The sequence below is a fragment of the Melanerpes formicivorus genome, unplaced genomic scaffold (assembly GCF_026170545.1).
Source record: "Melanerpes formicivorus ecotype bairdi unplaced genomic scaffold, bMelFor1.0.p_v2 SCAF_1, whole genome shotgun sequence".
NCBI classification, from domain to species: Eukaryota; Metazoa; Chordata; class Aves; order Piciformes; family Picidae; genus Melanerpes; species Melanerpes formicivorus.
This window is the reverse complement of record NW_027142353.1, coordinates 61,785,116-61,808,203: the sequence shown is the minus strand read 5'-3', so window position 1 is coordinate 61,808,203 and position 23,088 is coordinate 61,785,116. Positions and strand designations below refer to the sequence as shown.

The following is a 23,088-nucleotide window of genomic DNA, read 5'->3' as shown; positions in this document are numbered from 1 at the left end:
ATCAGGTTGGAAAAGAGCTTCGAGATCATCAAGTCCAACCTATCATCCAACACTATCTAATCAACTAAACCATGGCACCAAGTGCCTCACCCAGTCTCTTCCTTCAGTGAAGGTGATTCCACCCCCTTCCTGGGCAGCCCATTCCAATGGGCAGTCACTCTCTCTGTATATAACTTCTTCCTAACATCCAACCTAAACCTCCCCTGGCACAGCTTGAGACTGTGTCCTCTTGTTCTGGTGCTGGCCACCTGGGAGAAGAGACTAACCCCCACCTGGCTACAACCTCCCTTCAGGTAGTTGTAGAGAGCAATAAGGCCTCCTCTGAGCCTCCTCTTCTGCAGGCTAAGCAACCCCAGCTCCCTCAGCCTCTCTTCATAGGGCTGTGTTCCAAACCCTTCCCCAGCTTTGTTGCCCTTCTCTCAACACGCTCCAGCAACTAAACATCTTTCCTAAACTGAGGGGCCCAGAACTGGACACAGGACTCAAGGTGTGGCCTAACCAGTGCTGAGTACAAGGCACAATGACTTCCCTGCTCCTGCTGGCCATACTATTTCTGATCCAGGCCAGGATGCCATTGGCCCTCTTGGCCACCTGGGCACACTGCTGGCTCATGTTGAGCCTACTGTCAACCAGTACCCCCAGGTCCCTTTCTGCCTGTGTGCAGATAACCAAACTTCACCATTCTTTCTACGTAGTTTTCAGAGGTGTTCATTCTCATTTCTAACAGCTCCGGTACCATTTTGAAACTTTCTGCTTGAGGATTCATAACTAACAATTACAGCCTCAACAGATGTGCATTTTAGTACTTTAGAAAAGATTTAGGAAGATAAGTTCAGAAACTCTGGATGCCATCCAGAGGGACTTGGACAGTAAAAGTTGGCCCAAGCCAACTTCATGAAGCTCAAGAAGGCCAACTGCAAGATCCTACACCTGGGTCAGGGCAATCCTGAGTACAAATGCAGGCTGGGCAAGAAGTGGCTTGAGAGCAGTCTCAATGAGAAGAACTCGGGGGTGTCATTTGATGAAAAACTCAACATGAGCTGGCAATGTACATTTGCAGCCCAGGAGGCCAACTGTATTCTGGGCTGCATCAAAAGAATTGTGACCAGCAGGATGAGGGAGGTGATTCTGACCTTCTACCCTGTTCATGTTAGACTCCACCTAGAGTACCATATCCAGGGTAAGAGGGACATGGAGCTGCTGGAGCAGGTCCAGAGGAAAGACAATCAGAGGACTGGAGCACATGCCCTGTGGGGACAGCCTATAAGATTTGGGGCTGTTCAGCCTGGAGCAGAAAAGGCACCAGGGAGGCATTATAGCATCCTTCCAAGTACCGGAAAAGGAGCCTACAAGAAAGCCGGGAAAGGACTTTTTACATGGGCTGGTAGTGATAGGATGAGTGGGAATGGATTGAAACTTGAAGAGGGTAGATTTAGACTGGAAATTATGAAGAAATTCTTTACATTGAGGCTGGTGAGACATTGGAACAGGTTGCCATGGGAGGTCATGAATGCCCCCCTCCCTGGACTTGTTCGAGGCCAGGTTGGATGAGGCCTTGAGCAACCTGGCCATGTCCCTGTGCATGGCAGGGAGGTTAGAACTAGATGATCTTTAAGGTCCCTTCCAACCTAAACCATTCTATGATTCCATAACTCCCAAATTTCTCATTTCAAGTGTAATGAGGCTATACACTGTATTTTTTAAAGGATGTGTGAGATTAGAAGTGATCACAGATTCTGTCCTAGAGAAACAAACCAGGGGAAGAAAACATTTCCTCTTGTTTATACCTGTGTTAAACTTGACCTATTTATATCTACAAAAAGTTGAATAAATCTTAGCAGTCTGCCATCTCCAATTTCCTAGATCTTTGACATAAGCAGTCATTAAGTTGTTGGCCAAGATAAAGCCCTTAATTCTGACAAGGCACTAAATATTTGTTCATAGATTTCCAATGCTTCTAAGGGCTTTTGTTTTGTTTTGCATCTGTGTAGAATCATTCAGGATGGAGGCCTTCCAGGCAGAGATACTTCCCATTTCATAGTTTCATAGTTTCATAGTTTCATTCAGGGTTGGAAGGGACCACAAGGATCATCTAGTTCCAACCCCCCTGCCATGGGCAGGGACACCCCACACTAGGTCAGGCTGGACAGAGCCTCATCCAGCCTGCTCTTAAACACCCCCAGGGATGGGGTCTCGACCACCTCCCTGGACAACCCATTCCAGGGTTTCACCACTCTCATGGTGAAGAACCTCCTCCTCACATCTAGCCTGAATCTCCCCACCTCCAGCTTCATTCCATTCCCCCTAGTCCTATCACTACCTGAGATCCTGAGAAGTCCCTCCCCAGCCTTCCTGTAGGCCCCCTTCAGATACTGGAAGGCCACAATTAGGTCACCTCGGAGCCTTCTCTTCTGCAGACTGAACAGCCCCAACTCCTTCAGTCTGTCCTCATAGGAGAGGTGCTCCAGCCCTCTGCTCATCCTCGTGGCCCTTCTCTGGACATGTTCCAGCACCTCCACATCCCTCTTGTAATAGGGGCTCCAGAACTGGATGCAGTACTCCAGGTGGGGTCTCACCAGGGCTGAGTAGAGGGGGAGGATCACCTCCCTCGACCTGCTGGCCACACTTCTCCTGATGCAGCCCAGGATCTGATTGGCTTTGCGGGCTGCAAGTGCACACTGAGAGCTCATGTTGAGCTTCTTGTCCACCAGCACCCCCAAGTCTCTCTCTTCAGGGCTACTTTCCAGCCAGTCACTGCCCAGCCTGTATATGTGCTTGAGATTGCCTCGACCCAGATGCAGGACCCTGCACTTGTTCTCATTGAACTTCATGAGGTTGGCTTGTGCCCACCTCTCCAGCCTGTCAAGGTCCCTCTGGATGGCCTCCCTTCCCTCCAGCGTGTCTGCTGCACCACACAGCTTGGTGTCATCAGCAAACTTGCTGAGGGTGCACTCAATGCCACTGTCCATGTCCCCCACAAAGATGTTGAATAAGACAGGTCCCAGGACTGATCCCTGAGGGACTCTGCTTGTCACTGGCCTCCACTGGGACATGGAGCCATTGACAGCCACTCTTTGGGTGCGGCCATCAAGCCAGTTCCTTATCCATCTAGTGGTCCACCCATCAAACCCATGTGTCACCAGTTTGGAGACCAGGATGTGGTGCGGGACAGTGTTGAAGGCTTTGCTCAGGTCCAGGTAAATGACATCAGTTGCTCGCCCCTCATCTATTAATTTTGTCACCTGCTCATAGAAGGCCACCAGGTTGGTCAGGCAGGATTTGCCCTTGGCAAAGCCATGCTGACTGTTCCCAATCACCTCTTCACTATTCTTTTGAGCGAGTAGTGACTCCAGGAGGATCTGCTCCATGATCTTTCCAGGCACAGAGGTGAGACTGACTGGCCTGTAGTTCCCTGGTTCCTCCTTCTTGCCCTTTTTGAAGATGGGGGCAATGTTTCCCCTTTTCCAGTCTGTGGGGACTTCCCCAGACTGCCATGACTTTTGAAATATAATAGAGAGGGGTTTAGGGGTTTAGAAAATGTGCAATGCAGTATAGCTATGTATCAAAAGGGATCCAACATTTCCCCAGTGTCTTTACACAGACTAAAGGCAACAATAAATCACAAGTTATTTCTTCCTTATAAACACTAGCAAAAAGTGTATTTTTAGGTCTTGAAATACTAACATTCCTCCTAAAGAAGTTTCCACTTGTTAAGCCAGATAGCTCAGCAATTGTCAAGCTAAACAACATGCTTCAAAATTCTATTACTAGTGATATATTGCAAAGAAATAAAAGCACCTACTTGTGTTGAGAAGTAACAGTGCTTTCATACACAGGAACTCTTCTTGGCTAACTTGAAGTCGAACAAATTCCTGTGGGAGTTGCCACATGGACAGACACAGGGAGTAGAACGATGATTCCTTCATCCTCTGTCTTACACCCAGAAAAGGTAAAAAAGACAAGCATACATTAGAAAAACCATGAGAATAAAGAAAAAGAACAGCTCTGAAATTGGTTGAAGAATTGTTTGAAGAAAGTGCCTTGCTAGTAGTTTAATTAATTTTGTGGCCAGCAGGAGCAGGGAGGTCATTCTGCCCCTGGACACTGCACTGGTTAGGCCACACCTCGAGTCCTGTGTCCAGTTCTGGGCCCCTCAGTTTAGGAAGGAGGTTGACTTGCTGGAACGAGTCCAGAGAAGGGCAACAAACTTGGTGAGGGGTTTGGAACACAAGCCCTATGAGGAGACACTGAGGGAGCTGGGGTTGCTCAGCCTGGAGAAGAGGAGACTCAGGGGTGACCTTATTGCTCTCTACAACTACCTGAAGGGAGGTTGTAGACAGGCTGATGATGGTCTCTTCTCCCAGGCACCCAGTACCAGAACAAGAGGACACAGTCTCAGGCTGCGCCAGGGGAGGTTCAGGTTAGATATTAGGAAGAAGTTCGATACAGAAAGAGTGATTGCGCTATGGAATGGGTTGCCCGGGGAGGTGGTGGAGTCGCCGTCATTGAAGGTGTTCAGAAGGAGACTTGATGGGGTGCTTGGTGCCATGGGTTAGCTGTTTGGGTGGGTTGGATTGGTTGATGGGTTGGACACGATGATCTTGAAGGTCTCTTCCAACCTGGTTTGGTTTATTCTAATAAAGGTTCTAATAAAAAGAAAACTCCTTCTTAAGATTTGCAAAAGTGTCTGCATCAAAATCCTTTGCAAGTCTAACATGCTGCTAACAGCAACTGTACTATTTTGCAGCCTTTCATGGCACTAAAGAAACTGTTTCAAATGTTACACACAGATATATACAAAAATATTTTAAAGTAAACTTAGTCATTAACAGAGCCTTTTCTAAACTTCAGGGGAAGTAAACAGCACAAATCATGCAAGACAATACATAAAACTCTTCAGTTTTAATTTTCTCTTTGAGACTGTGGTATGCTATTTTATTGCATCTATCTGTTGGGAAGGCAACAGCGGCATTACAAAGCTTGTAAACCAGACTGAATTCATTGTACAATAACCTAAAGATCCAGTACCTTGGGCTAATTTTACAAAGTGTTTTCCCATCCAGATGAGTTAGGTGCAACAAGTACAAGATGGCATTTTGACAATGACAAGATCACATTTTGCCCCCGGCCCTGCCCCTTGTGAAGTTTAGCTCAGCATTCCAACCTGACTGCAGATAGTACCCTTAACGATGAAAACAAAGACATTTTCCATGAATAGAAAACTTTACTCAATGAATTGGATTTTTCTTTCTTCTAAGTGTTATTGTTATCTTAAATTAAAACTCTTTCAGCTTTGTTTAACATCTGATAGCTTGTAGCAGCTTTTAAATGGCATAAACATTGACATCTGATCTGTTAGATCTGAACAGACTGTTTACTTCTGTATCTACTTTAAATCTCCCTTTCTATTCCTTTCTGGTAGTCTCTACTCCTAGTTATCTTCTATGGAGACTATAGCAGCTTTCAGTATGTGTAAATCACAGAATCCTACAATGGCTTAGGTTGGAAGGGACCTTAAAGATCAAGTCCAACCTCACTGCCTTAGGCAGGGACACCTCAGACACTGCAAAGTGTAAATATCAGTAAATCATAGAATTGTTAGGGTTGGAAGACACCTCAAAGATCATCTAGTTCCAACCCCCCTGCCATGGGCAGGGACACCTCACACTACATCAGGTTGCCCAAAGCCACATCCAGCCTGGCCTTAAAAACCTCCAGGGATGGGGCTTCTACCACTTCCCTGGGCAACCTGTTCCAGTGTCTCACCACCCTCATGGTGAAGAACTTCTTCCTAACATCCAATCTGAATCTACCCATTTTTTTCCCATTCCCCCTAGTCCTATCACTACCTGACACCCTAAAAAGTCCCTCCCCAGATTTCTTGTAGGCTCCCCTAAGATACTGGAAGGCCACAACAAGGTCTCCATGAAGCCTTCTCTTCTCCAGACTGAATAGCCCCAGCTCTCAGTCTGTCCTCACAGGAGAGGTGCTCCAGCCCTCTAATCATCCTTGTGGCCCTCCTCTAGACATGTTCCAGCATGTCCAGATCCTTCCTGTAATAGGGGCTCCAGAACTGGATGCAGTACTCTAGGTGGAGTCTCCCCAGAGCAGAGTAGAGGGGAAGAATCACCTCCCTTGACCTGCATGCTTGCAGGATCAGTCACAAAATCTTTGTCCAACTAACTCCCCTGTGTTTCTTGGTGTGACATTGATGCTATCGAACCAAGTCATTCCCAAGCAGCACTACAACTCTGTTTGCTAAACAACAGATTGGCCGTGAAACAATCTTTGGCTTGTGGTTTCATGGTCATTGTGAAGCAATTCAGCTGTGTGTGGCCTCTGCAGAAGGAATTTCCATCATCTCTCTCCACCTCTAGGTGTGCATTTCTGTTGCTCTGCCATTAGTGCCTGTTCTCCCACATGGAGTCAGATCAGCAATCATCCTCCACCTGATAAGTAATAGATTTTTATGGGGTGTTTCCCAAGCATGTAATTTTCTTATCTGTTTGTGCAGCCAAATAGTGTTTGATCCATCTTAGGTGAAATCATGGGCATGCACAATCAGGGCAGGGAGGCAAAAGGAGTTAAATGTTTTGGCAATGTTCATCAGTTTTGCTTACAGTCCTAGTGGAAGTACAATCCTAGATATCATCATAGACAAGGAAGATGCTTACATTTTATTGATCTAAAAGCTAATTTGTTCAGTGTGCCAGTTAGTTTGCATGTCTAACTCTTTGTAACATTTCTAATATGACTCTGCTGAGGTGTTCTACAGCCAAGAGAATACCTCCTTCTAAATCTAGATGGTCTTGAGCTACGTAAGAAGGTGTCTATGAGGGGTTATAATCAAGGTTCCTAAACTTCAACTCTAATCTAGAGTCAAGTACTTAAAGTCTTCTTCACAAGGTGGCAGCAGTGGTACACACACAGGGCAACACTCCAAGACATGCCATTACTGCCTAAAGCCATCTTACTGTTTCTTCTGAATGTAACATTGGAGGTGTTCAGGAGGAGACTTGCTGGGGTGCTTGGTGCCATGGTTTGGTTGTTTAGGTGGGTTGGATTGGTTGATGGGTTGGACACGATTATCTTGAAGGTCTCTTCCAACCTGGTTTATTATTCTATTTATATTTATTCTATTCTAACCATGAGACACATCACAGACTATGCTGGGACAGAATACAGCCAGAAGTTCTCTCAGTCTCATCACTTCAAAGTATTTCAATGTGTACAAAATAATTAATGCACATGGGAGAGGAAAAAAATTAATTACTCTGTAACCTCACAGTGATTTACTGTCCTCTGGAAATGAAAAGGCCAAGAGCTACATGGCCTGCTCTAAAGAGTATTTTCTGTAAAGAACTCCACTGGCAAGAACTTGAATGCCTGTGGATTTTAAATTCAGGTGCCTAGATCTTCTGCAAACCCATCTTTGAACCCTTAGACAGATATGTGTTACAAGAAAAGCTGTTTAACTTCCCTTCATAGTAGCTCTTTCAGGCTTATAAGAAAAAAACAGCTAAGAAAAACATGTTGAGGAAAAATAAATATGGAGATAAAATTATGGTTTACTCTTCCTGGAAACCTCCCATGTACTATAACCAAAGCCTCTAAAATTACACCTTTGACTATACTAATTTGCAGAGATGAAAAACTACCAAAGACTGAAATTAAGAGTAGCTGAATGTACCAGCACTGAAGCAAAATACAAGGCAACGATCTCCTCAGTTAAGCCAGAAAAGAGCAGTCCCACATATTGCATCCTTGATATTAAAATCCTTTCTTGCAAAATTATTACAATTGTCTAACAATAAATGTACTTTACAACACCAGTTGTATCAGAAAGGTGTCAAAACTGAGGATTTAGACTATGCACAATGTGTATAAGCTACCCAACCAATAATGATCAAAGAAAATCCCATTTAGTTCCATTTATTAAAGATTAACTCATGCCTTATTCATATTAATTCAGGTCAATCTTCTGACAGTATAATTCTTCTATTTTTGCTATTCTCTTAGAAAATTAAAACACTATTCAAACACCTAAACTCTAATAGGGTCAGAGGACTTTCCTCTGCTACTCACTTTGAAGCATAACCAGGAACGAATAAAATCTCAGCCACGACAAAGCCACGCTGACCAAAGTTCAGTTCAACATGCCATTCACATTATGCAACAGCAGAGTCTACTTACTCATTTAGGATCAGATCTGGTGCAAAATACAACATCTGACCACTGACATGCTTGTAGGATCTCCATCCCATTGCAAACACCATTAGGCTCATCCAGGAATACTGGATGAGGGTTATCTGATCATCGATATGTAAATTCCGAAATCCTAGAAGTGAAATGGAAAGTTAAGAGAGTTTATTCAATACAGGCAGCTTGCAAGGACTTGGTGTTCTTAACAAAAGGTACAGCTGTAACACAGTAAATATCCACATTTTGCATTTCACTAAAGAGAAGCATATTCAGTTGTGCATTTCCCTTTGATGATTTTCTCTCTTTGGTAACTTTAAGGATTACTATGAATTATCAGCCTAACAGCTTTCTGACACTGAATGTAGTGTCACAGACACTGAATGTAGTGTCACATTCTTCACCACACCTTGAGTACTGTGTCCAGTTCTGGGCCCCTCAGTTTAAGAAGGACATTGAGACACTTGAACGTGTCCAGAGAAGGGCAACAAGGCTGGGGAGAGGCCTTGAGCACAAGCCCTACGAAGAGAGGCTGAGGGAGCTGGGGCTGATCAGCCTGGAGAAGAGGAGGCTCAGGGGAGACTTCATTGCTCTCTACAACTACCTGAAAGGTGGTTGTAGCCAGGAAGGGGTTGGTCTCTTCTCTCTAGCAAACAGAACCAGAACAAGAGGACACAGTCTCAAGCTGTGCCAGGGGAAGTTTAGGTTCAAGGTGAGGAGAAAGTTCTTCACTGAGAGACTGACTGGCCATTGGAATGGGCTGCCCAGAGAGGTGGTGGAGTCACCATCCTTGGAGGTGTTCAAGAGGGGACTGGACATGGCACTTGGTGCCATGGTTTAGTCATGAGGTCTGTGGTGACAGGTTGGACTCGATGATCTTTGAGGTCTCTTCCAACCTTGGTGATACTGTGATTTCCTGGTCCTGTAACCTCCTTCCAGCTAGCTGTAGCATTCATGCTACTTCAATGAACTGATTCAACTCATGAGGCCATCAGAAAACTGTAGAGGGTTAAAAAAACAAAAGAAGGGTTGCTTTCTTCTCACTCACTGAGATGAATCAGTTCAATCAAGAGGTTTAGACAAGCACAAGCTGCAAGGGGGAAGGCCAGTGATAGGGACTCCCCTCTCATGTGGCAATGAAGTGTCAAACTGAGCTCACAGGAAGCCGTATTTTCCAGGCTTCCTGCTCAATATAGTGATTTTTATATATCCCAAGACTGGGCCCCTATGACCATGCAGCACATGCACATACATAACATGGGCATTTCCTTTTTAGAATCTATAAATTCCTTTACTTCTGGTACTGTGTATGACAAATTTTCTCTGCTGCTTTTATTTCAGTGAGAATAAAGAATGTGCAGAAATACAATTTATATATATATATGTGAGTGTGTGTATATACATATACACCATTCAGTATCATTCAGTATTCCTAAGGTTGGAAGAGACCTCAAAGATCATCAAGTCCAACCTGTCACCATAGACCTCATGACTAGAGTAGGGAGGACACTACTGCCCACTGCAGGCTTGAACTCACGACCTTCTCATTAAGGGTCTGATATACACACATCTTTTTGACCAACCGAATCATCTGTCTTTGTTTCTGGTTGAGTTGTAGCGTTGGGTGATTTAACTGAGGAAGATTTTGACTTTGGCTTGCCTAGGTTACACTGGAGTTGAACTGATGACTGGAGAGACTCATGATGTTCTACTCCATGGTCTTTGGGCTTAATTCCACAGATCCTTTCTCGTGTTCTTGTTCTTTGTTCAGTATGTTTGCAGATGACACTACATTAGGTGGGAGTGTTGATCTGCTTGAGGGTAGGGAGGATCTGCAGAAGGATCTGGCCAGGCTGTGACTTCTGGACAGACCAGTGCTGACTCTGCAAATCCTGAGCCCTTGTTCTTAAGAGAATTGGCTTCCAGTTTCTGATTGGCAGAACCACTGCAAGAGATGTCCTTAGAGCATCCATTAAGATGGCAGTCATTCTTTCCCTGGGGCTCTTCACACATATATGTGTGTGTGTATGTATATTCAGTATTCCTAAGGTTGGAAGGGACCTCAAAGATCATCAAGTCCAACCTGTCACCCCAGACCTCATGACTAGAGTAGGGAGGACACTACTGCCCACTGCAGGCTTTGAACTCACAACCTTCTCATTAAGGGTCTGATGCACTACCAACTGAGCCACTTGAAGGACCAAAACTGGAAAACCACCAAAAACAAAAGGCAAAGAATATGTGTGTGTATATATATATATACACATGTATATATATATATATATGTGTATGTATAGGTATATGTGTGTGTATATATATATATACACATGTATATATATATATATGTATGTATATATGTATATACACACACACACAATGAGGGGTTGGGGTGAAAGACTGGCTCTAACAACCACATCCAGGAACTCTCTGGGCTTCTGCTGGGGTTTTTTTGAGTGAATTGAAATATTTAGATGCCTTCCTTCAAAAGTGCCCTCCTATTAAAATGCATTTAATCTGATAAACCAGAAGCTTAATCATTTTAGAATCTGTTAAGCAGACAATTCTGTTTGGTTTTGATTGCTCACCTATGACACGTTTGCTTAACTAGAATTCACTAGATACAAGAAGTGCTATTACCTGGTAGCAATTTAGACCATTTGACTACACAAAGCAGTTGCCTCTCACAAAGGTGATTTAGACTGGTCAGCAATGAACTTGGTGTTTCGGGTTTTGTATTGTCATAACCAGCATAGACAACTTCTGGCTCAATGCCTCGTAAAACACTTATCATTGGGGGAACAAACTGTATTTCTTGATTTGGAGAAAAGGACAGCCTTTGGCTTAGGGACTGGCTTTCATCTTGGAGGGCTGCTGGCTGCTGGAGGGCAACATCTAACGTCCTCACGACCTTAATTTTGTTAAACTTCTTAAACTTTCGACCTGCAAAAGAAAATTGTGGATCAGTTAGAAAGAATTAACCAGAAACATTCACATTGTCCAGCAGTGCTGGATTCTACTTTTAACCTACACAAACAAACTACAACTGTCTTCAGGATACAGTCTTTTATTTTCTTTTTTTTTATTTCTTTTTTTTTTTTATTATTTCTTTTTTATTTTCTCTTTTCTTTCTTTTTTTTTTTTCTTTTCTTTTTTCTTTTCTTTTTTCTTTTCTTTTTTCTTTTCTCTTTTTTTCTTTACTTTTCTTTTCTCTTCTTTTCTTTTTCCTTTCATTTTCTCTTATTTTTTCTTTTTTCTTTTATTTTCTTTTCCTTTTCCTTTCTTTTCTTTTCTTTTTTCTTTTCCTTTTCTTTTCCTTTCTTTTCTTTTCTTTTTTCTTTTCTCTTTTTTTTTCTTTACTTTTCTTTTCTCTTCTTCTTTTTCCTTTCATTTTCTCTTATTTTTTCTTTTTTCTTTTATTTTCTTCTCCTTTTCCTTTCTTTTCTTTTCTTTTTTCTTTTCCTTTTCTTTTCCTTTCTTTTCTTTTCTTTTTTCTTTTCCTTTTCTTTTCCTTCTCTTTTCTTTTTCTTTTCTCTTTTCTTTTCTTTTCTTTTCTTTTCTTTTCTTTTCTTTTCTTTTCTTTTCTTTTCTTTTCTTTTCTTTTCTTTTCTTTTCTTTTCTTTTCTTTTCTTTTCTTTTCTTTTCTTTTTTCTTCTTTTCTTTTTTCTTCTTTTCTTTTTTCTTCTTTTCTTTTCTCTTTTCTCTTCTTTTCTTTTCTCTTCTTTTCTTTTCTCTTCTTTACTTTTCCCTTCCCTTCCCTTCCCTTCCCTTCCCTTCCCTTCCCTTCCCTTCCCTTCCCTTCCCTTCCCTTCCCTTCCCTTCCCTTCCCTTCCCTTTTCCCTTCCCTTCCCTTCCCTTCCCTTCCCTTCCCTTCCCTTCCCTTCCCTTCCCTTCCCTTCCCTTCCCTTCCCTTCCCTTCCCTTCCCTTCCCTTCCCTTCCCTTCCCTTCCCTTCCCTTCCCTTCCCTTCCCTTCCCTTCCCTTCCCTTTTCCCTTCCCTTCCCTTTTCCCTTCCCTTCCCTTCCCTTCCCTTCCCTTCCCTTCCCTTCCCTTCCCTTCCCTTCCCTTCCCTTTTCCTTTTCCTTTTTTTTCTTTTATTTTCTTTTTTCTCTTTTCTTTTCTTTCATTTTCTTTTTTCTTTTTTTTCTTTGACTATTTATATAATTAAGAAATAACCATGGAAAATTCTTCAGAGTTGCTCCATATTCTCCTCCCTTCACTAAGAGATAAATGGCACCCACCCAGTGAAATTATTGCCACGAATTCTAGGTTACAGTAACCTCAGAAAGTGTTTTCTGGTTCAGTTCCCACTGTTGAATCAAATGCCGACAGCAGAGCCAGCTGGCTCTACAAATCAAGTCTCTATTCAATGTTAATTAAGGATACAGTTTCTTTCTTCTCTTTACTACTCAGAAACAAAAATGATAGTTATCAATTACTACACACAGAAATTCCTTCCCTCCAGTGCCATAAGGACATTTCAGTTTGGTGGCTAAATGCTGTTAAGGTGGTATGTCATGTACTACTTGCTTTTTACCAGAAAGAAAACAGAAAATTCAGGAGATGAGTGAAATGCCAACAAATGACTGTGAAATCTTATGTCATTACTTAACAAAACCCTTCAGTTTCTACAGAAGAATTTATCTTTCTCATTATTTGCAAATCTGCAAACGGTTTAAAGAGCTGCAGTGGTTTAAAGAGCATTAACTAAACAAAAGAAATAAATAGCTGATGTGTCTTCCTAAAACAAGCACAGATACTGCATCTGGCATGGCTATGGAAATACAAAGCTTGAGGTAGAAAGTCATCAATTTTTGTTTTTCATGGGAACAGTCTGACACAGAGAAATCAAACCTTCAGGGGCTCAAAGACAGCAACGTTCAGGAACATACTGCCACATCACAACTTTCAATAAAAAGACAAATCCATGTAGAGGTGGCTGCATTGGACACATTTGCTTTTAATTAGAATAGGATAGAATAGAATAGAATAGAATAGAATAGAATAGAATAGAATAGAATAGAATAGAATAGAATAGAATAGAATAGAATAGAATAGAATAGAATAGAATAGAAAGAAACCAGGTTGGAAAAGACCTTTGAGATCATTGAGTCCAACCTATCAGCCAACACTACCTAATCAACTAAACCATGGCACCAAGCACCCCATCCAGTCTCTTCCTAAACACCTCCAGGGATGGTGACTCCACCACCTCCTTGGGCAGCACATTCCAATGGCCAATCACTCTTTCCATGAAGAACTTCTTCCTAACATCCACCCTAAACCTCCCCAGGCACAGCCTGAGACTGTGTGCTCTTGTTCTGGTGCTGGTTGCCTGGGAGAAGAGACCAACCCCTACCTGTCTACAGCCTCCCTTCAGGTAGTTATAGACAGCAATAAGGTCTCCCCTGAGCCTCCTCTTCTCCAGGCTAAGCAACCCCAGCTCCCTCAGCCTCTCCTCATAGGGCTTGTGTTCCAAACCCCTCACCAGCTTTGTTGCCCTTCTCTGGACATGTTTCAGCAACTCAACATCTTAACAGATCCTTAACAGTGATGAAAAAGTCTGTTAGCTCATTAGTTCTGCCAAACAAGTTTGGCTTAGTGAAAAAATGGTTTAAAAATGCAATAAAGGTACTGATACTTATGTTCTGATTTAGATGTGTGGTACAGTAAGAGACACAGGATGGTGACAAAAAGAAAAAGGTAACTCAGTCATTAACAAAGAAAAATAAAGTTGACATGTTTCAACCTCAAAGAAAATAGTATCATAGTATCATAGTATCAGTCAGGGTTGGAAGGGACCACAAGGATCATCTAGTTCCAACCCCCCTGCCATGGGCAGGGACACCCCACACTAGATCAGCCTGGCCAGAGCCTCGTCCAGCCTGGGCTTAAACACCTCCAGGGACAGGGCCTCAACCACCTCCTTGGACAACCCATTCCAGGAGGAGAAGGTTTGGTTACAAAAGCCAACACAAAAAAATCAGATGGCTATTTTGACTTGTTGAGGTTTTGCATACTTGAAGAACAGGAGAAAAAGAGGTGAACCAAATTTCACCGGATGAGAAGCAAATCCAGGCCTATCAAACTGCTGAGCCACTGAGAAACAGCATTATAAAAGCTGCAGTTTGCTACTGCCATTATAAAATAGCAGCATGCAAAAATTGCTCTAAAGTAGAATAACCAGAATAACCAAACCAGGTTGGAAGAGACCTTCAAGACCATCGTGTCCAACCCATCAACCAATCCAACCCACCTAAACAACTAATCCATGGCACCAAGCACCCCATCAAGTCTCCTCCTGAAAACCTCCAATGGCGGCGACTCCACCACCTCCCCAGGCAGCCCATTCCAATGGGCAATCACTCTTAGGAACTTCTTCCTAACATCCAACCTAAACCTCCCCTGGCGCAGCCTGAGACTGTGTCCTCTTGTTCTGGTGCTGGCTGCCTGGGAGAAGAGACCATCATCCACTTGTCTACAACAGGAGGTGAAAGCCTCTGAAAACTGATACTTTTACTTATAAGTCAAAGATTAGACAAGGGAACTTAGCACACCCCTAAGGAAGAGGACAAAGACTTCTCTGTCTCTTGATGCCCTCTTTTTATCTTAGTTACACGTAGCGCTGTGCTGTTAGAATGCAACCTCCACCAAAAAGGTGGGGAGTGCAGGGAAGAGTAGGGAAGTGCACCTAAACTTCAGCACATTCCCTGAATCCAATCTCAACTATTTATGCAAGGAATGGAGAGATGCTAGAATTGTTAGATTCATCTGTTACTTTCCTCCTTGAGAAGTCAGAGTCTTCCAAACTACACACCAAAAGAGAAAAGTTTGACTAAGCTGGCTTTTCTTAGGGTGATGCCTATTCCATTTTCTTCATAGGGAGTTTTATGAAAATCCAATGTCTCCACTTTGGGGAGCACTAGGATGTACACTCCAGAGAATTAAATTGACCTTTTGGAAAACATTCATTACTACACAGGTAGTATAACTTCAAGCAAGATTGATGCATCAAACATGGGATGATTTTTTATGTCATTTCCAAATCCTTTATATAGAACAAATGCTATTACTTAAATTAGTTATTCTTGAGATACACTCATACCTGGAGACAGAAATCAATCCTTTTTCTTTGGGAACCTGACAGGACCCAACAGAAAAACATAATCTAAGATGCCAACATCTGCTTAGAGAAAAAAACAACCCACAAGTTTGTGTTATTCTATCTTAAATATGCATGTTTATGCTTTTCACACACAAAAATGGGGCAAAAAAAAACAACCACAAGTTTAAATTGAAACTGTTTTGAATAATTAAAACTTTTAGGGCTTTTTTTTGGGGGGGAGTGTTAATAATTAAAACCTAAAGGGAGCATATTAAACCACATTTCAAGAAACCCTCCAGTGACAGTGTTAATATGGGTGATGGGCTCTTCAGTAACACTTGTCAGTGGGAGAAGCCTGGGGTCAAACCTCACTAAATTGAGGGCATTTTAGAATCATAGAATAGAACAGAATCATAGAATCAATAAGGTTGGAAGAAACCTCAAAGATCATCAAGTCCAACCTCTCACCCAAGACCTCATGTCTACTAAACCATGGCACCAAGTGCCACATCCAGTCCCCTCTTGAACACCTAAGTATTCAGGTCCACCACAGTTGGACTCATCATTAGCACTCAGATAATTAATCACTAACCACAGGAAAACTTGGCAGAATAACTCCATCTTTGCAGCATGATTTTGATGACTGTCTCTTGAGCAAGATGTCCCTCAAGCCTATCTTGCTTTGGTTCCTCCTCTCCAAACAATTCTAGGAGGAGATCTCAGAGATCTGTCAGGGGTTGGCTATAGAACATTAGAATCATAGAATCGATAAGGTTGGAAGAGACACCAAAGACCATCAAGTCCAACCCATCACCCAAGACCTCATGTCTACTAAACCATGGCACCAAGTTGTCCAGGGACATCCCTCCTCCTCCATGAAGCTTCCAAGAAGCAAAAAAATCTTTCTTTCCAGTCCTTTTGGAACCCCAATCTTATATTCATTTGATCACCTGTGGTCAGAATGCAAACATCTCTGATCAGTGACTCCTTAGCACAGAGGCACGCACAAACTTACACCTTACACTGCAGCTGAACCCAGAAAAATAGAGTAGAATCCAACCCCAAAGAATGGACAATATATTATGACAGGAGATCTGGGGCCAATTTCTATCACAACAAAGCTATACATAGTCCTAAACATGCTGGGAATTTCCCACTGCTATTGTTTTAGCTACGAAGGAAAACAGAAGGAACAATGCATTTGATAGTTCACAAATAATGATTTCAGGTATTTTCTGAAATAATGGCTTCAGATACTTTTACACTTCAGAGAACAAGTAAAAAAAGAAACCAAACAGAGTGCTTGTCACATGGAAATGTTAGTAGTTAATAAGTACTCAGGTTTCCAAGTGATTAAAAGGATCAGAATTAATGTCACGTTGGTTTGCAGAATTGCTTATGTGTTCATTTCTGATTATGTTGCTCAACAGCTGTAAGCAAAGAAACTCCACTTGTTGCCTACCTACTGCACAGGTGACTATTAATAACTCACAGTACACTTTCCCATCTACCGTGTTAAAGTAACCCAGACTCTTAGGGACATAAGGAAGACATCAGAGATTTGACAACATGTTTGATTTTCAGCTGCTGCTCACAGAAATATCAAGAGGGTCAGAGTGGCTGGAGAGGTCCCAAACAGAGAGGGACCTGGGGCTGCTGATTGACAGCCGCCTAAATATGAGCCAGCAGTGTGCCCAGGTGGCCAAGAGGGCCAATGGCATCCTGGCCTGCATTAGGAATAGTGTGGCCAGCAGGAGCAGGGAAGTCATTGTGCCCCTGTACTCTGCACTGGTTAGGCCACACCTTGAGTACTGTGTCCACTTCTGGGCCCCTCAGTTTAAGAAGGACATCGAAACACTTGAACGTGTCCAGAGAAGGGCAACAAGGCTGGTGAGAGGCCTTGAACACAAGCCCTATGAGGAGAGGCTGAGGGAGCTGGGATTGTTTAGCCTGGAGAAGAGGAGGCTCGGGGTGACCTCATTGCCCTCTACAACTACCTGAAGGGTGGTTGTAGCCAAGAAGGGGTTGGTCTCTTCTCCCAGGCAACCAGCACCAGAACAAGGGGACACAGTCTCAAGCTGCACCAGGGGAGGTTTAGGCTCGAGGTGAGGGGAAAGTTCTTCACTGAGCGAGTCATTCGTCATTGGAACGGGTTGCCCAGGGAGGTGGTGGAGTCACCATCCCTGGAGGCGTTCAAGAGGGGACTGGACGTGGCATTTGGTGCCATGGTCTAGTCATGGGGTCTCTGTTGATAGGTTGGACTCGATGATCCTCGAGGTCTCTTCCAACCTTAGTTATACTGTGATACTGTGAAGAGGAGTTCCTGCTGTACAATAAACAAATGTCTCTACCTAGTACTATAAAGTGTAAACAATACTAACCTGCTCTAGCAACATTTAATCTTAAGATTAGAACCTCTCTGTGCCTATTTAGACAGCACACCTTTTCTTTATGTTTTCAGTAATTTGCTTTGAGACAGCCAGCTACTTAAGCACCTTATTAGTGATCACAGTTCCCTTACCCTCCATTACTACAAACAGCATGTGTTTGGTGTCTTTGCACTACCCATACCCAGAAAGCATAAAGACATTTTAAACATAAGACTGCCTTTGTCTCATCATCATTATTCTGTATTTAAATACCTATGTGCTTTGCTTTAGCTAGGTATACAGAGCCTAGTAAAAGTCTCAAGTCTCCATATCCTGTAATCAGTGAAAAATGGCAATAACTTATTATCCTTGACAGAACAGTATGGCTCTGACTCTAAGGTCACTCTGCTCTTGTATTTTGTGTAGCAGAACGATCTGTGTACACCTTAGGATGGTGTATATAAAACCAAAGGGCAAAGCAGCCAAGTAGGAGTGATACACCTTGATTTTAATAAAATCTTTGAAGCTGTATCAGAAAAGATTGCCTGGAAAGTAATTCAACATTTCCTGCATGTGACCACTGCAACAGGAATTCAAAGCTGACTGAAACAATGAAGAAAGCTGGACTTTACCAGTACAGCTTAACAGGAAATTTGCAGTATTCAGCCTGGGAAAATTACAGATTCACTGATAGCTGGGTATTTGATTATTCCAGGACCTGACCAAGCTACCTGCTATCCTATTAGGTAGAAGATTACAAAGGGACTGTATTAACATGTCCAGTTATGAGATTATAAACATCAAATACAATTTATACTCTCACAGAGCATGACAGCTAAGGAATGAAGGAATATATGCTTTCATTTATACTTTCCTCCTATATATATTAAGAAAGAAGAAACAGTCCATATAGGGAAATCAGTTGCTAAAGCTCTTTGTCACTGTTCTGTAATTTCCTTACAACTGACTACAATTCATGTTCATTTTATGGCTTTGTACTTAGAGTCAAAAAATGGAACTATTATCAATGTAATATAATATTACTCTATGGCTGCCACTCACTATCATTCAGTGGAAGGTGGAATGGAATGGAATGGAATGGAATGGAATGGAATGGAATGGAATGGAATGGAATGGAATGGAATTAACCAGGTTGGAAGAGACCCTTGAGATCATTGAGTCCAACCTATCATCCAACACTACCTAATCAACTAAACCATGGCACCAAGTGCCTCATCCAGTCTCTCCCTAAACACCTCCAGTGATGGTGACTCCACCACCTCCCTGGGCAGCACATTCCAATTGCCAATCACTCTTTCCATGAAGAACTTCTTCCTAACATCCAGCCTAAACCTCCCCTGGTGCAGCTTGAGACTGGCAGGTGTACTTCTCCCAGCAGCAAGTTTACTTTAATTAATCACAGAATCATAGAATTGTTAGGGTTGGAAGGGACCTCAAGAATCATCCAGTTCCAACCCCCCTGCCATGGGCAGGGATACTTCACACTAGATCAGGTTGCCCAAAGCCACATCCAGCCAGGCCTTAAAAAACCCCAGGGACAGGGCTTTCCAACACCTCCCTGGGCAACCTGTTCCAATGCCCAAAGAGTCGTTAGTATCTTGTAGTTAACACCTTGTAATACCTTAACCTTTCTCATTTTGATTACACAATAATGGAGGTCTGTGTTTAGTAACTGCAGGCTAGCATCAAGAAACTAAGTAGCAGGAGAAAAGAACAAAAGCACAGCTACGGTAAGTTCTGAATGGCAGAAACCAGAAAATACACAAAAAATCTTCAAGTATAATACAGGCTGTAAACACTAGAAAATATTTAAAGCATTTACAGTTGTGATTAGTTGAAAATACCCAAAGGTATAGATAAGAATGTAATTTGTTCCATGAAGTGGAAATTTGATCATGGACACTAGTGTCCTGGGGAAAACTATTTGCAGTAGTATTCCATATATGAATCATGCTGCATTGACCAGCACAGCAAGAACTATTGCTACAAGATAGCTGTAACACTGCTATAAGATTCCTCTAAGATAAAGGAAATGTAAGAAATGTCAGAAGAGCAAAAGTAAGAATGATGTCAGGGACAGCAGAAAGCACATTACAGTTAAAGTTTCTCTTCAGGGTTTTTTCTGAGCCTGAACTTTAAACCCTCACTTACAAATAATCTAATCTCACTCTAGTTCACCTCACTTTATTTTTTTGGCCTACATTTGACTTTTCTTTTCCTTTCAGCATTAAACACTTCAGTTCAACCTGCACAGAATAGTTAGCTTCTCAATCCCCTCAGAACTGTTGACATTGCTAAAAGCGCCTGAAATGCTACACTCGACCTGATGCAGCTGAGGAAAATATAGAGATGTTACAGCCTTGGCTCCATTTGGTATTTCCCTTTCTCCGTTGCCTCACTGTTCTCTTCTATGTCCTGTTTGCACCTCTTGCCAGAAGATGGGGTAGGTGAAGATATCAGGGTAGAGACCTGATATGCCACGACTCTCTGAGAACTAGACTAGAAGAGTCTCCTCAAAAACTAGAAGACAGCTTTGATTAGGTATGCTCAGAAAAAGGCTGAACAACACAACAAACTGGCTAGATAACCTAGCAATAACATAAAAGCACACTTGCTTAGTCATAGCTGAGAAAAAAAGTGATCCAAAGAGAAAGTTTTTACTCTCTTTATACCTGATAGTAAAGAACTAACAATCAGATCACCTTTACCCTCAAGTTCTGGCTTCAAGTATAAGGGTATAACATCCTCAGATGAAGACACACTAATGAGGACATACCATCTCAGCAATACTGCAAAAGCATCCTGCTTTTTCAGGTTTAGGTACCTAAATCCAGAGCAAAACCATCCATAAACACATGCAAAATGTAGAACAAGTCAAGCCTTCTGGCTGCTTTCCTGTGTAGAATTTCTCTGCAGAACAATGCTGAAGCAGAAGGACATTATGGTAGTGAGCTACCACATACTCTTCTGCTTGTCAAAACAGTGCTGCCCATGAATTTGAGGCTTAGCTATTAGTGTTGTCCAGGCTGTCACATATAAAAATTCAAGTTAGATCATCATCAGACTCATGGTGGTTCAAAATTCACAGACCTGTTTACACCAGTTAGAATCACAGAATGGTATGGGTTGGAAAGAGGCCTTTGAAGATGGAGTCAGGCTCTTCTTGGTGATGCCCAATGACAGAACAAGGGCCAATGGGTGAAAGTTGAGGCACTGGAAGTTCCATGGGAACATGAGGAAAAATGTTTTCACTGTGAGGGTGATGGAACACTGGAACAGGCTGCCCAGGGGTTTGTGGAGTCTTCCTCTCTGGAGATACTCAAAACCTGCCTGAATGTGTTCCAGTGTGCTCTGGCAGGGGGGTTGGACTAGATGATCTTTCCAGGTCCCTTGCAGCCCCTAACATCTGTGAGTCTGTGATCATCCAGTCCAGCTTCCCTGCTGGGGACATCTTTTATGGATCAAGTTGCTCAAACTTTTCAAGACAATCTTACAAGTTGTCCCAATCCTTAAAAGACAGGCATTTTATCTACCACCTCCTCCTTTGCCAAGCCACAGCCCACTGTGGTTCCTTGCATCCTTAGCTTTCTCCTCTTCCAAGCATGAGTAAACAACACTTTAGGCTCTGACTTTGTAGTAATACTGCACTACTCTCTACTGCACTACTACTCCAGCTTTAAAACAACACTTCTCTCTGAGAAGCATACCAAAGAACATACTCTTCCGTTTGTCTCTCTTCATCCAGTCCAGTACTACCAACATGCCTGTCTGCCTTTTTATGAGGTGGCACTGACCCACCAAGGCACAGAGACATCAAATAGGTTGATGACTCTTGCTACTCTGTTCCTAGTGCTGTGAGGTGCCAGGGATGCAGTTTGGAGAAGATGACTCTAAGGTGAGGCAGTGCTGAAGGTCTAGGGAGGTTCAGGGGCACACCACAGAACGCAGTGAATACTGCAGCATCACCTCATCCCACCAGCTGCTCTCTGGAGCTGCAGCACTGCTGCTTACAGATCAAGTGCCAAAAGCTAGCAAGAGCTGCTCATTGTTTAGGAACTACTGATTCACATCACCAGTAAAGGTATCAAATGTAAGAATGACACAATGGCCTTGTGTGCAGATCACTCCAACTGCATACAACAGTACAGAAGCTGAAAGCATAGAGCTGTACAATCAAAATATCAATTAAAAAACAAATGACATGCTTTGATTTAGGAATGAACACAGATCAGCAAGATAATGAAATTATGCACAGTATATCATGTCAGGGATAAAAAATAATGCATGAAATGCAGAAATAGAAAGAGATGTTGATGCACTCAAAAAAATTATATTAGAAAGAAAGTAGGGGTTTGTCTTCCTTTCTTTGATTCCTTTTGAGAACATAATCTTTCAATCACATTTATAAACTTATTTTCTTCTAATCTTAGGTATGCATTTACAAGTTCTCATGAAAGATATGAAAAGCTTACAGGACAATTAGGGACCATTCCTGCATACACCAAAACTTGCAATGTGACTACCTGATCCCAGACTGGTTTCTCCCTGTATGTTTTCAAAGGCATGGTGCTCAGCTTTGCTTAATGTGACATTTGAAAAAGGCAAATCCATTACAGCAACAACTAATACGAAGATGAGAATTCCCAACATCTAATATGCAAGCTGTCATGTTGGTCCAACTGCTACCTGACCCTCTTCAGTGGAGCAGAAGGGTATAATTTTGTTGACATGTACTCCAAGCAATGATGGAGAACACAAATGAAAAGAGAAGATAGTGCTGAATCCTGATTTGGAGTGTCAATCTCCATTGGCTTCTTTAGTTTTTATTTAAATCACATTTTCTGATTCACAATTGTTAATAAATAGAATCATAAAATCATAAAATGCATTGGGGTTGAAAGGGACCTTTAGAGGACATCTAGTCCACCCCCACTGCAGTATGCAGAGACAGCCCCAACTACAGTGGGTTGCTCAGAGCCTGACCTTGAGTGCCTCCAGCAGTGGGGCCCCCACCACCTCCCTGGGCAACCCATTCCAGTGTTCCACCACCCTCATAATCATGGTTAAAAAGTCTCAGCACAGGATCTTCTCAGCAACAGGGTATCTCCCAGTGGTGTGTAACCAAGATCACTGAATCACAGAGCAATGAGGGTTGCAGAGGATCTCCAAAGATCATCCAGTCCAACCCCTCTGTCAAAGTAGGGTCACCTAGATCAGGCTGCACAGGATGGCACCCAGGCACACACCAAACACACAGTTCCAGCCCTTGCAAGAAAATGAATATAAAGGTGCACAGGAGGAGAGAGACTCCTACAGAAATGCATTTTTGCTTCAGAATTTCCAGAAAGGGACCTGGGGGTGCGGATTGACAGCTGGCTGAACATGAGCCAACAGTGTG

General features: G+C 42.6%; 1 protein-coding gene across 1 annotated transcript in view; it reads right to left on the bottom strand.

Moving 5' to 3' along the window:
* Positions 1 to 23,088, bottom strand: part of PGR (progesterone receptor) — a 51,946-nt gene that overhangs the window by 10,432 nt on the left and 18,426 nt on the right. Inside the window, exons 5-7 of the mRNA XM_068145280.1 lie at positions 10,837 to 11,139; positions 8,194 to 8,338; positions 3,803 to 3,933 (exon numbers count right to left, since the gene is read on the bottom strand). Coding sequence (XP_068001381.1) covers positions 3,803 to 3,933; positions 8,194 to 8,338; positions 10,837 to 11,139 — 579 coding nt within the window. The remainder of the gene's footprint in view (positions 1 to 3,802; positions 3,934 to 8,193; positions 8,339 to 10,836; positions 11,140 to 23,088) is intronic.